The 14,831-nt window shown below is 42.4% G+C and overlaps 1 protein-coding gene across 2 annotated transcripts in view; it reads right to left on the reverse strand.

Moving 5' to 3' along the window:
* Window positions 1-98: 98 nt before the first annotated feature.
* The window catches only part of LOC310866098 (vinculin-like), a 49,930-nt gene continuing 35,197 nt past the window's right edge, over window positions 99-14,831 (reverse strand). The window contains exons 15-22 of one of the 2 annotated variants that reach the window (XM_083775438.1): window positions 14,673-14,781; window positions 13,899-14,201; window positions 12,993-13,117; window positions 12,547-12,732; window positions 8,943-9,119; window positions 6,066-6,269; window positions 5,747-5,851; window positions 99-5,224 (exon numbers count right to left, since the gene is read on the reverse strand). In XM_083775438.1, the coding sequence (XP_083631564.1) occupies window positions 5,078-5,224; window positions 5,747-5,851; window positions 6,066-6,269; window positions 8,943-9,119; window positions 12,547-12,732; window positions 12,993-13,117; window positions 13,899-14,201; window positions 14,673-14,781 (1,356 nt within the window). In that variant the 3' untranslated portion in view covers window positions 99-5,077. The remainder of the gene's footprint in view (window positions 5,225-5,746; window positions 5,852-6,065; window positions 6,270-8,942; window positions 9,120-12,546; window positions 12,733-12,992; window positions 13,118-13,898; window positions 14,202-14,672; window positions 14,782-14,831) is intronic. The other variant, XM_083775439.1, reaches the window with a different exon arrangement.

Here is a 14,831-nt window from a genome sequence, read left to right on the forward strand (position 1 = left end):
GCTCTTTAGTCTTTTTCAGCCAACACTGAACGACGAGGTTGTCCATTCCAGGTCAAAGCATTTATTTGTAATGGCAATTGCATTGAATGACCAAGTCAGAGCCTTCATTATTGTCCTTTTATTAATCCAAGGCACAGCAGATGTGTTGGCAGGGCTATAACTTATCATTATACATAATACATTCAGGGTGTGAAACATTGAGTGCACGCACCATCACATCGTGTCCCTCTCAGTCTTAGTCAAGAGCTCAGTGACTGCTACATGCTCTGTAGGCTATAATTAAATTAATAAATTGCAGTAAACAAATCTGTGCCACAACAGCCAAAGCACTGCCGTTAACCCTGGTGTCCCTATTGTATTTTGAGCATGTCAGAAATGTTTTGAAAATGGCTGATCTTCGAGCTTTTAGATCAGCAAATTTATTTAGTTTAGAACATTTCTTAACATTTTTGACAAGAGCTTAAGTTAACCACCATGGTGACAGGCTGACAGCCCATCACTGCTAATATCGTCCACAGCTTGATGAAACCTGCTGCTGAGGCCATCATCCAAATCTTTGATGCTTTGGGTTTTTTTAACACTGACATCTTAAGAAAATATATATATAAAAAAAATATTCGCGTAGATTTAACTAAGTTCAAGAAAAATCTAATTATCACCGATACTCAGACTGTATATAAACTGTTATTAGCAAGGTGCTTTAATGGTGTTGTTCACTTGCTCCAGACAAAACACTTTTAATTAAACAATTGCCTCTCAAAATTATAAATTAAGTAATAAGAGTGGCATAAGCCATGCCACCATATCACACAAAGTTTCACATTATTCACAAACCACCGGGGTCTCATGGAAATCCTCTAAAGAATGCTTGACAGCATCTAGACTACTAAACACACAGAGAAGGTTCCAGAGTGGGCTGCTGTTGATTGTCAAAAAAAAGAAAGAAAAAAAACATTGGCTTTGATCATTATTTTATGAAAAAGTCCTAAAGCAGGGGTCTTCAACGTTTTTCAGGCCAAGGACCCCTTATCTGAGAGAAAGTTGAAGCAGGGATAGATTAAACTTTTCCCTAGATTTCATAGATAGCTTCATAGACTTGTTTGGCAGCACTGTCAAGCGCTGTGGATTCATGTTAATATGTATTTTCAGACATTTAACCATTTAAACTGGACCTTTCACTCTGTTAAGACAGAAGTCTGTTCTTCTTTCCCTCTACACCAAACCTCTTGGCTGAAAATAGCCCAAGCTCACAATGCCTCGCAGCCAGGCAGTGTGAGGTGTTTGTGACTTGTGTGCTTGTAGATCTGCTATCTTTGGCTAAAGTTCTCCTCAGAATAGGGATGCTAGGGTTCAAGTGGCACTGGTTAATGCAAAATAAAATACCCCCTAGGGGTCCCGGACGCCCTGTTGAAGACCCCTGTCCTAAAGTAAACAGTTCAACTGTTACAGAGATTGGTCAGAAGTTCAGCAGTACATTTAAATAATGAAAGCAGAATAAAAACAATTAATTGTTTCTGCTAGAACATGATAAACCTCAAGAGTAACTCCCGAGCATCTCTGGTTTGTCATTAGCTGAATTGGAGCATGCTCTAGCAGCAGTAAGCACCTGGAATTAATTGGGCTAATTGACAAAGTATAAAATAGGGCTCAAGTGTTTAAAAGACATTAAGGCCTGGGCTATACCTATATAACCTGACGCTGCCAGATCCAAGAAGCTTGCTACACAAATTTGTTACCCAATACCGCCCTCATCTGGCAGAGTCAGGTTAATACCTATATGGATCTTTTGCAAAACGTAAAAAAATACGACAAAGATATCTGTGTTTACACAAAAACGCAGAAACGCATTGAACACAGGAGAAAATCACTGCAGTAGCAGGTTTCAATTGTAGGCTATTTGATTTACACTTATGAGGTGCCAAATACATAGGCCTATCATATTTTTTAATGAAGGAAATGAATAAGTACCCCATTTTAAAAGCCACCTAAATTGTGAGTGGAAGTGGAACATGCTTCTTGCATTGTCTGTCAGCATGTCATGCTACAGTATGTGCGTGAATCTCCAAATCCTGACACTCGATCTTCTCTCTCCAATGTCTCCATATAATTAAAAAATATGATTCTGATTCATACACCCAATGATAGACACTTTATCATTGCTCTGGCAAGCAGGGGAGGATTATCCAACGCGCCTGTTGGGCCCAGGCCCAGGGGCCTCTGAGCTAGGGGGCCCCTGAGCTTCAGCCTCCGCATGGCCGCTTTGTTGTCACACGGAGGCTCAAGCTTAGGGGCCCCCCAAAAGTGAAAAGTTAATAACAGTTATTAAATGACTGCATGGACGGTCATCAATGTCACCAGGTCATTCAGTTCACTGTTTCTCAACTAGTAGTAAAAAAAAGTAAAAAAAAAAAAGTCTGCTGGCAAGTCTTGCACAGAAAATAATAGCAGAGTCAGACATATAGAAGTGTGGTGTCCGCAACCAGTTGTGAGCTTGTTGAGTGGCTATTTTCGAGGTGTATAGTAAATGTCACGTTGTAGGCTATAAAGGACACATTCGGGAACTGCATGCAGTCAAGGGTGCGCCCTATTATATTATTATGCACGACTGGACATGACCCACTGCACTTTCTTCTCACCAACCACACTATTTGATGCGATTGCATTCACCTCTCTCTTATTTAAGCTTCGCCCTCCGCACCAGTACAATTCATATTGGATTGCTCGCTGGTGCAGTTGATGCAACAATGATAAGTTACTTATTAACACAGTGATATAAAACATGAACAATCGGATAGATATCTGTGTAGTTTCCAGGCGCAAGCTGCATTTCTCACCTATATCATAGTAAAAATGATATGCGCTAATGAGTGGTGATGTCATCGGTTCTCAAAAGATCTGTTTCGCATGACTACACAGATCCACTGATCCGGATATTTTGGAAAATCTTCACTTATTTCTCTGTTTTCAAAAACCTCCGTTTGAGTGGCCGAAAACTCTGTTTGCGTGTGGCTGAAAGGCCCAAACGCACAAAAAAATCTGTGTTTGAAAAAAGATCCATATAGGTGTAGCCCAGGCCTTAATCAGCCAAATAGGCTATTTCAGTCTTATGTCTTATTACAGTACACAGATTAGAATTGTGACAAACTTGTTGGAGCTAAACTGGCCTGAGGTTACTTAGGGCCGATTCATACTCCTATGTTACCGCTGTAGTGCGCTGTAGTGCCGAAATGATTTCAGCTCGTCAGAAATTTTCAGTAGCACCGAAGAGCTGACTTTAGGACGTTACCCGCCCCCCCGAACCTCAAATGACGTCACATTGTAGGCTCTACAGAGCCGAACCGACTTTTATTCGGCTCTAAAATAGGAGTATGAATCGGCCCTAAGGTTACTAAGTTTCATTTAGTTTATTAGTTTTAAACATTTCTGTGAAATAACTGAAGCTGCAAACCATAAATGCAATGCACTGAAGCATAATTATTTGACATAGATGACAAAAATGATGTCTTTTAAAGCCTGACAGGTAATCAACTCAATCCATCACAGGTGCACCAGACTCCCCATGATCCCCACTTGACAACAAACCACACTCCTTTACATTGCTCTCTTCTGTATTAGTCTAATGATAATAACATCATATCCTTTGGCATTTGTCATTGTTAATCTTTAAATAAAATGATACATAATACAAGATACCAACCACAAATGTAACTATCTCCTAATGCATTTCTATGCTGTCGGCTGAAAATTGTGGACTATATTTTTCAATATTCTTTAATAATGAATATTGCATAATGGGCTTTTGAAAATAATTTATACTGTATTTTTCAAATAAATTCAAAATCAGAACCTTCAGTCCTTCAATTCAACAAAACAAAACAAAACAATGAAATCACGTACCTGACCTAAATATTTCACCTGACAAACAGCAGCATCTGGTGTGTTGTGTCACCTTTCAGTTTTCTGACCAATCTCCCATTAAGAACAATGATATCAATAAAAGTAAACATGAAAAGAGGAGAGCTTATGTGAGCGATCAGCCAGGAAAAAGGTTACATAATACAAGTGGCAAAATCAGCGAGTTAAGCCCATAACTGAGTGTTGCAGATGATAAAACAATATATACAATAGACATTAAGAAGGTCTGACGGATAAAACTGAACCAAAAGTAAATTAAGGTCCTCTGAGAGCTTACCTCTTTATGTCATAATTTACCTTTAGAAAATAGAAAACATTTTCATGCAAAAAATATATACCTGGGATTTGGATAAACTCTTACAACCCAAAATACCAAAAATATATATTAAAAACTGTCTCTGATTAGCCTATGCAAGACCATACATACAGATAAAGGGAGGCATAGCGCAGTCATTCTCAACCCTTTAGGACCCCCAATTTGATTGCCACAGACCCCATTTGATACAGTTCTTATCTCTGGCCCAATCTACATACACTGTAAACTCATCAATGTTAATTTAACTCTGAGTCTGAGAGTGTACAAATGAGACCAAATGGATAATTTGGTTCCATTTGTATACTCAGAGTTAAGGTGTTTGCACACTGGTGTTTTTTTCAGCCGAATATCGGAGCGAATTATGGACGACGTAAAAAACAAATCAACCTCACTTTATGTCAATTAGGTTTGCACACTGGCGCCGAATATTTCGTCTGTATAAAGTTTGTTCGGGTCGGGGTCTATTTGATCAGTCTAGTCTAGCCTAGTGGGGTGTTGGTGACAGGCTAACAGTTAATGATAGCCTATACTACTTTCGGATCTGCAAAACGCAGCTAAAAAACGCAGCCACCTTTACAGACCTGGGAACCAGTGGCGTCGATAGGGGGCTGTACGGACCCACTCCGTCATGGTACCATGTGACACAATCCCTGATGTTACACATCCAGATGACAGTGAAGGATGGCTGGAACCCACCTGCACCACGTGACAGACCCTCCTCTTCCGGGAGGTTTGTGTGATCACTCGTTATCCCAACAACGAGGTCGTTGTGTGCTACCTGTATTGGAAATTGTTCGTTGTTGGTTCCAGGCTCAAGGAGTGGCCAGCCTGAGCTACCTGGTTGGTCTACTGGTACCAGGGGGTCTTGCGGACCCAGCGCAGCGTGAAACCTGCGTCCGTGCGTATCTTGATAGACGCTGCCTCTGCTTCTCTGACAGTCTCCTTCACTGATTGCATCAGGTTCTGGGCGTTGTGGACCAACATGTCTGTGGCCTAGACAGCAAGGATAGTTTGGCAGTGAGCGGGATTTCGGGAACACGGAGCGCAGACCTAATAGCAACGTTACATATAACTGACTGTGATCAGATTTAGATTTCAGATTTGTTATGATTTATTTTGTGTGGCTCTGCAAGAGGCTAGACACCTATGTGAGAGAGAGAATGTGTGTGTGTGTGTGTGTGTGTGTGTGTGTGTGTGTGTCAGTGCGTGCGTGCGTGTCTCTGTCTGGAGCTAATCTCCACAGTTGGCATTTCATTGCTATCGGGCAGAAACCTCTTCTCTATATTTTAACTTTATGGGTTTTTTTTTAAATGAATGCCCTACTTTGTTACACAAAAGTAGCAAAAACAGCAGATCCACAAGCTGAGCTTGTACAGTAAATCTGCTGTTTGCCATTTCAGGATTTTAATGTTGAAGTCCTTTGATTGTGTGTTTAATTAAAAGAGCAGTGTGATTGCACTTGGCCAACAAAATGATTGTGTAATGTGTAATGCCTGTGTCATTGTGTATGTTTACCTGTTCTGACTCTTCTTCACTGATGTTGGTTCGTCCCAGCATGGTGGCTTTGACGGTGGAGAGAATCTTCAACTGAGTGCTGATAGTAGGGATGCGCTCACACACCTTTGTTAAGACAAACATGGGTTATTATGTTAGAAGGTGTTTTGCAATCACTGTGTCCACGTCTTGTACTATAGGAGTAAAATATCTTCCTTGTCGATCACCTATTTTAGTTATTTTTGTCAGATATCGTACTTCTTCATTACTCGATTCATCAAAAAAGTAATCAATAGTAATCTCAGTAAAGCGCTGCGGAAGTGTATGCTTATGTTGATACCTGAAGCAGGTTTGTTCTGATGCGTCTGTCGGTGCACTGCTTTGCCACTTCTTTGGCCAGCCTCGTCACCTCATCTGAGGCCTTGGCGATGTCCTTGGCACACTGGATCAACGCTCGCTTGTTTCCGCTCCCACCACGCACCAGCCGAGACATTTCAGCCATTAGCAGAGCCATCCGCTTGGCTGCTCCGATGATGTCATTTCCCTACGATTGAAGTATTGGACAAGTTCTTTCAGACCACACCGGGAACACACACAGTAAAATCCTGAGTGTTAACAGTTTGACTGTTTTTTACGATTAACCCGCATTTTAATCAACCCCCCTTCACTGCCGAGATTGTTGTATTACCTTTAGAGCATACGCTGAATTATTTGGGCTTTTAATCCGCGAAAATCCATCAAAAAAAGCTCCCGTGGTTTGTTATGATCTGTGCGTAGCATCCACCATCTTGGTGCACCCGGAAGACGCACACAAGATTGGTTTCAATGAGGCGTTGCAGCCAATGCATTTCCATTGGCCTCAATTTCCCAGAAGCCCTAGCAGCCCACAGCATGAGACGATTTCTGGTTTCGTCATCACAGCGAAGGCATCCAGTCTCATACTCGGCGACGAAGACGGATTTTCTTTTGATTCATTACATTACGGCGGATTAAACACATAAAACAAAAGGCGGGTATGTCCGATACGGCAGCGACATTAACCTGGAGTAATCCATTCGGGGCACGGAAACTGTTAAGTTATCCCTCATAGTGGGAAAAATTACTCGTGCCTTGCGGGCACTTATGGACCCTCACTCAGGATTTTTCTGTGTACCTCATTGGCTGAGACATCTCAAACTAGTTTATTCAACAATAACCCCCAAAAGGTTTGTTTAGCATGGTCAAAACTCAAAACACATAATGAAAACATTGTTATCCAAAGACATTAAAATGTTAACATTGCAAAGTGATTTTGTAATAAAAGCAACATAGCCATTGTAACAGCAATTAAACAAACACAATTAGTTTGTGTTCTGCGATGAGCTGCATGCAGCGTGGATACAAGTTAGTGCGTGTTCATCACATCACCCATGACAAAGCTTTGCTTGTCATGTTGCTTTCAGTCAAGCCTCAGTCCATGTGCCCTGTTTGCCAGAGATGCAATGATGATACAAGGCTGACCAGAGAGTCTCACCGCCACCTTCTCACCACAAGTAGCTGAAGGTTACGTCTCAGGATCCCTGGCAGTTAGTACCATACGGTGATGTGCATAGTGGTGTGCAGTGATCTTAGTCTGACACATTCAGACTAAGCAGGCTAAGAAGCAGTTTGTAATGGCAAGCAACCAGGTAACATCAGAACTACGTTACCCATGAGTCTTTGGGAGACTGTCATCCTTGGCTTCACAGGTTGGCCAGACAACGAGTGACTGACAACAGCGATAAGCAGTCAGGGCCACTGACCCCTCCGTTAAACCACTTTACCAAATCAAGAACATAAAGGAGGGACTTGTGAAGCCAGTACCAATTTATACATCCAGGGCAAACAAACACATTTGCCATTCCAACAATCAAAGACTTGTCTTGACTACTTTGTTACACACGGTGTCGCGCAGCAAAAATAGCCGATCTACATGCTTACAACACGTCACACTGCGATGCGTTGTGAGCTTGGCTCAGCAATATTTTGGAACTATGTAAGTGTAAATCAGGGCAGGCTTTAAACCTTAGTGCAACCTTAGCATGACATCAGCATAAACGTGTCAAAGTGTGATGCAACAACAAAACAGCAGCACCAGCAGCCACAACCAGTTGTTGGAGTCCAGAATGATGGCGGATGCAGAGCTGAACGTTCCTGCACCTACTGTACAGTGCAATGAATATCGTTGCCAGTCGCCATCGTGAATATGAAGTCCAGGGAGTTGCTTTGCCTTGTGTGTGTGTGTGTGTGTGTGTGTGTGTGTGTGTGTGTATGCATGCGTGCATGTGCAATAGTGTGTGTGTACAATATCTGAATGTGCATGAATGTAGGATCCAGTTCGTGTTTACCAAACCTGGGTCAAAATATTATTTGCAAATTCTGAGTGTTTGTTTTAACCTGCTCGGCAGTACAGAGAATCGGGGTTTACCGCATGATAACAATTCAGGTAGTGACAGGTAGTATAAATGTATGGTTTTCTGTATGTTTTATTTTAATATATTTTATTGTAATTTCATTGTTTTTAGTTTAGTTTTTCTCCACGGTCATTGCCAATTCCTCCCAAATTCCTTGTCACTGCCAAACCCTAGTTGTTGGTCATGTGGAGAATGTAGACAACCACATCACATACACACCCGCAACTATTCTTCACCTGACAGTGAGAAGTTTCACCAGAAGGGTGCCATAATGTGTGCAGAGGAAGACGTTATCTCTCCCAGTTCCACTCCCTGCTGAACAGGTTCCCTGACAGCCAATAGGCCTCACTGCAGCCATTATGACATGAAATAGATGGGTAAAGAGTAAACACTAAACAGGTTCCAATCCATTTAAGGTCAGACAGAGTCAGAGTGCTGCTAGTGTGCATGATGGTTCACTGCAAAGCCTGTGCTATACTAAATGGAATAAAATCTTAGCATCATTGCTAGGTAACAAACACCTGTGTTTAACGTATACAATTTCATGTCAATATGGCTGCCGTAAATTAGAACAAATAGTTGTGAAAATAGCTGATCTACAAGCTCACGCTGTGCAGCTTGTAGCTATTTTCAGGGTATCTTCCATGCTATTCCTACGTGGTACAGAGTCAAAACAAACACTAAGAATTATCAGAAAATACAGGTTTGGTGTGCATGTATTGTACAGTATGATGTGTGTGTGCGTGCGCGTGCGTGTGCGAGCACATATCAGTGCATGTGCAGACCTTGCTGGACCACTTGCGCGCCTCCTGGTGCAACGACTGGGCGGCGAGCAGAATGGGTTGATTGACAAGTTGGCTGGACGTCATCATCAGCAGTTCTGGCTCATAGTCATCCTCCCCATCAGTAAACGCATCTTCATCATATACCTCCCTCTCCAATACTGCCTCCTCATCCTCAGGCTGGTGTGTGTGTGTGTGTGGGGGGGGGGGGGGGGGGTGACGGAGGGATTGAGAGGAGGGGGAGGAGGAGGGCATCAGACGATGGGAGTCAGAAAGAAAAGGAGGAATGTGTAGAAGAAGGGAGCAGGTGAGGAAAGAAGCCATGGACGGGAGGAGGGAGAAGAAGCATTGAAAACATTTAAAGGCCCTTAACACTCATGCAGGTGTTTTCAGAGGCTGTTGGCTAAACACCTCTTCTCAGGGTTGTTTAGGTCAGTGGTTCCCAAACGTTTTAGCCCCGTGATCCCAAACAGAATTCCCTGAAAATAGCTACAAGCTGCACAGCGTGAGCTTGTAGATCTGCTATTTTCACAACTATATTTCTTCTAATTTATGGATTTTTCTTTTCTTTGTGAAATTCCTTTTTTTAATTCATGAAAAGTTTGGATTTTTTGAAAAAAAGGCCAATTTACCTAAAGTAGAGGAGATAAAGAGAAATGAGAAAGAGCAACTGAAAAGCACCTGCACGAGTGTTTGTTCAGGCCAGGGCCTTTACTACAGCATTGGAAGAACAGAGGATGGAAGAACGGAGGACATGAGGTCTACAGGGAGGAGAGAAGGATACAGGCATCAGGGAGGAGGAGGAGGAGGAGGAAGAGGAGGAGGAGGAGGGGAAGCACAGTAGCATGTGCATACAGAGCAGGAGATTTTCTAGGAGCAATGTGTACAACAGAAGAGGAGGGAAGTGGGCTGGGAAGGTGGCTAGCAGGGTGATACTCTACATCTCACTGTGGATCAGTGGCAAAGAAACAATCCCCAACACGTGTCCCTTCAGTTCCCACTTGTTTAGCAGGGGAGAAGAGCTGCCTTGTTTTCACACACAACAGCGCAACTCCATTCGTTTATAACAGCAGCGTTTGGGGGTCCTGGCAGACTGGCGGTTTAAGGTGTGTGACCAGAACAGATCGTTTCACCTCCTGTGGTCTTGATATGAGCCGTCCGTTTAAGATGCCTGACCCTCCAATCAGAACACAAGTGTGAATTTAGAGATCATCAGCAGAGCTGAAAGAGTGAGTGAAGGTAGCAAGAAAGCACCAATCCTGAATAACATCATCTGCACAGACTAGCTGCTCCACCACAACTACACGCACGCACGCACGCACGCACGCACGCACGCACGCACGCACGCACGCACGCACACACACACACACACACACACACACACACACACACACACACACACACACACACACAGAGAGATAACTACAATACAAATAAATAGGATACAGTAGCGTAATGTAGCCATTAGGCCATAAGACAAAACATAATTGTATGTCTGCTCCACTGTTGTTATATTTCCTTAATTAACTAGTCAGAGAACCACGCCATCAAGATGCTGTGACACTGCCACATAACAATGTGTGAAACAATGTATTTCCTAATTCCTGGCCTGGTATGAGTATGAAAGAAAATTAAACAACAAATATGTTGGTTAAACTAGGGTTGAATATTTAACACTGAAATGTAGTGTACGGAGAATACAATATAATGTGTTTTCATTTTGTGTAGTTGAACCATGGTTATCAATTTTCTGTTGACAAATGACAAGGTTTGATCACAAGGGGAGCTGTGGGGAAATGTGGCTGAGCAATATTTCCAGGAAGCTATAAAAGAACAGGAAGTCAGGCGCCGAGCCTGGGTGCCATTTTGGGCAGTAAGAAGAGGGTTTGGTGTGGTTATGTTTCTTTGCCAAACACACTCTTTTAAAGGCCAATACTATGCCAATTCAGAAGTGAATGCAAAAAATGCCTGTCTGACAGAATAACTTTACCAAGGGAAGGAAAGAAAGTTTGGTAGGGCAGCTTCTGAGGTGTTAAGTTCTGACAAACAAACAGAGCTTGTATAACAAAGGACCCAGCAGATGACTCCGGACTTAAAGGTCGGGTGAGGTGGACATTTAATTTCCTTTTTTCGGTAAGCAATGCATTGCCCTTTTGTTTCCTAATTTTTTTGGACTATCTAACTGAATAAAAGAGGATCTTGGATTGGACTTTGGGGCACTTTTAAAGGGACATTGTAGGGGAGAATTTAAAGGGAATTGAACATTTAATTTACATTTTGAAGGGATTGATTCCTCAAGTGTATGATTTTGGTTTGATCTATCTTTAAAGAATATAAAGATATTGCAATTTCAGTTAAAATGAAATAGTTTAGTGTTTTCTTGTGCTCTACAATACTGTTAGTTTCCAGTATTAAGATTTGCTGTCGCAGGTACAGGACCTTTATTTCTTTATTTTATTTAATATAATTCAGTCTTATTACTTCAATAGTCCTGATTGTTATAATGCTAAGGGCTTCGGGGTGATTTGATTGGGTTTAAATGGAGCAGAAGATTGTTGTGCAGGGAGGAGTAATCTTGGCAAGAGTGGTTCTACGCCTCTCTAACATTAAACCTGAGCTTTGTACTTAGTTGTGCCGTACTGAAGGTGTCAACCTACTGAAAATAGCAAATCTACGAGCTTGTAGATAGCTATTTTCAGTATAATGTAGGCTTTAGTTGTCAAATCGTGTGTGTGAGTGTGTGTGTGTGTGTGTGTGTGTGTGTGTGTCTAGGTATTTGTATTAATCCGTTATTGAGCCTACAGTACATGCGGACACCTCTACCAGATGACAGTTTCCAGTTTTACTCTGAAATTGGAATTGAGACACTGATCTCCACATTTCAGGAACAACACAGTTTCAAAAGTAACAGTTTAGTTCTGAAAAGAAAGGAATATCAGAGGACACCGTATCACTTCATCACATGATAGAGAGAGAAGAATCCTGTGCTCACTATGAAAATGTGCTAACTATAAAATCCACATTTCTAGTTCAAACATTTACACCAATTTTACTAGTATAAAACTAGATAGCTGAGCAGAGCATCTATTAAATCTATAAATGTAGCTGTGCTCTTGAGGACGAGGAACCAGAAGTAGTGATTGATTCCATTCATTCTATAATTGTTTGGAGAAACAGGTCTCAACATCAAACTTTTAGCACAAATGAACGCAAATAAATCAGATTATGTGTTATGTACAGTATTGGCAGAGTTGCTGATAAAACGTCAGCACTCACATTGAATCAATATTGGTGACATATTGATTTTGCATTAATTTCTCATTTGTCATCAGACCTGTTCACAATGAGTGAATCTTGAGATGTATGTTTCTACACTGTTGTTGTATACTATACATATACACTACAGCAACATCACTGAGACAAATTAATTATACTAAAACATACCAGGAAATAGCAATAATTCTGATTCTAAATGGTTTCTTGATCACAGATTCTTGACCGCACAGTGTGTGTGTGTGTGTGTGTGTGTGTGTGTGTGTGTGTGTGTGTGTGTGTGTGTGTGTGTGTGTGTGTGTGTGCGCATGCGCATGCGCATGCGTACACTGACCTTGCTAGACCACTTGCGTGCCTCGTCATGCAGCTGCCTGGCTGCCACCATCATGGGTTCACTGAGCACCTCTCCAGCCTTCTGCTCTGGGAACTCTTCATCCTTCTCTTCAGGAGGAGGGGGGCGGGGCGGGGGCACCTCCCCTTCTGGCAGGGGAGGCTTGGGTGGAACCTGCTCATCACTGACCTGCGCGCACACGCACACGCACACGCACACGCACACGCACACACACACACACACACACACACACACACACACACACACACACACACACACACACACACACATACACGCAGGTATGATCAGTGGTTGAAAGTAACTAAGTACATTTACTCAAGTACTGTACATTTTTGTAAAGTACAATTTTGAGGTATTTGTACTTCACTTGAGTATTTCCAATTTCCAATATTTCCAATTTCCGACTGTGTGCGTGCGTGCATACTTACGTGGAGCTGGTCTAGATCAGGGGGTGGAGGTGGGAAGTCAGGCTCCTGAGGCTGGAAGGCTTCTCTGACCTTCCCCACTGCAGACAGTATCCTCAGACAGGAGTCCAGGTAGGCCTTCTGGAGAGCTGAACGAGAGAACGAGGAGGAGAGGGAGCCATAGGTTAAGTACTTCAGTATGAGAGCATCTCATGGCCTTGAGTCTGGAAGTCCTTAGCTCAGATTGCAGCAGTGGAGAGTAACTAAGTACCATTTACGGTACGGTACTCATGTACTGTACTTTTACTTTACTGGAGTATTTCCAATTTACAATACTTTTACTTCTACTCTGCTACAATTCTTGGATGCAAATATTGCAAATACTAGTCCACACTACATTCATTTGAAAGCTTTAGTTACTAGTTACTTTGTAAAGTTTTAGCATTATTACAAAACAGACATTAACCACCATTTAGGTCATTTGAAAATTGACGATCTACAAGCCCACAATGCGTGAGCTTGTAGATCTATTGTAGATGTGTTATTTACAAAAGATTTGTATACATTTGGAAAAACAGGACATTCTGCATAATTTTGGTACTTTAAGTACATTTTGATGCCAATACCTTATACTTTTACTCAAGTGCATTTTGAATTCTGGACTTTTACTTGCAACAGAGTATTTCTATATTGCAGTATTGATACTTTTACCTAAGATTTTACATTAACATTACCTAACATTTTAACTTTTTCCACCACTGTCAGATGGTGTTCCGTACCTTTGTCTTGTATGTTCCCAGCCACTGCCTTGGCGTCTTATCACCATGGGTGAGATGGTGTGAGACGGGACGTACCTTTGTCTTGTATGTTCCCAGCCACTGCCTTGGCGTCCATCACCATATGGGTGAGATGGTGTGAGACGGGACGTACCTTTGTCTTGTATGTTCCCAGCCACTGCCTTGGCGTCCATCACCATGGGTGAGATGGTGTGGGACAGGACGTCCGACGCGTGCTTCACCGTGTCGCGGAACCGCGGATCCTCTGAGTTCTCCACCTCCCTCTTGGCCACCAGCAGAACTCGATTAGCTCGTCTAGCTATGCTTGTTGCCCCGGCAACAAGCATCTGGGGTTGGACATTGGCCATGGCAACACGGCACTTGTCGATGTCTTTCTTTATAGCTTCCTCTGAGGCGTCTAGCAAGGACTTGGTGTCTATAGCCTCATCCACCAGACCTGGGGATATATAGGCACACGCGCACACACACACACACACACACACACACACACACACACACACACACACACACATTATAATACTGTAGTATCAGGTTAAACTTGATGTTGGCCCACTGAGGAGCGTAACATACAGAGACACAGACACAGTAGGCGCTGTTCATGTCATGTTTCACTTAATTCAGTTGTCTGATGGAGACCCTGTTCAGTTGAAGTTTTGCTAATCAATAATATGTTGGTCAATGGTGGCTGCAATCCAGTGTGTGATTGCAGCCAGCAGTGTGTGATTAGTTCTCTTCAATCTTCACATGTACCGGTATCCTGCACCTGCAATCAAACAGGTTGGATGTGCCCTCATCTACTGACTGTAGTTTCATTTAAGGAAATACATTAAGTGTACCCCAGAAACCCCAAATATTAATAGTAGTAGATATGTCAATACATGCTGTCAGACTTAAAGCACACTCTCACCAGTGAGTTTCTCTACATTGTCGATCCATTGGTTCTTCATGGTGTCAAAGTGCTCATACGCTGCTGGGTTTCCAGGGTTCTTCAGCTGGATCCGAGCAGCAGAAGTCACCTAATTATGAACACACATACACACAAAAACACTTGACTCCATCTGGCAAA

Source organism: Protomyctophum parallelum (genome assembly GCF_964188405.1).
Source record: "Protomyctophum parallelum genome assembly, chromosome: 10".
NCBI classification, from domain to species: domain Eukaryota; kingdom Metazoa; phylum Chordata; class Actinopteri; order Myctophiformes; family Myctophidae; genus Protomyctophum; species Protomyctophum parallelum.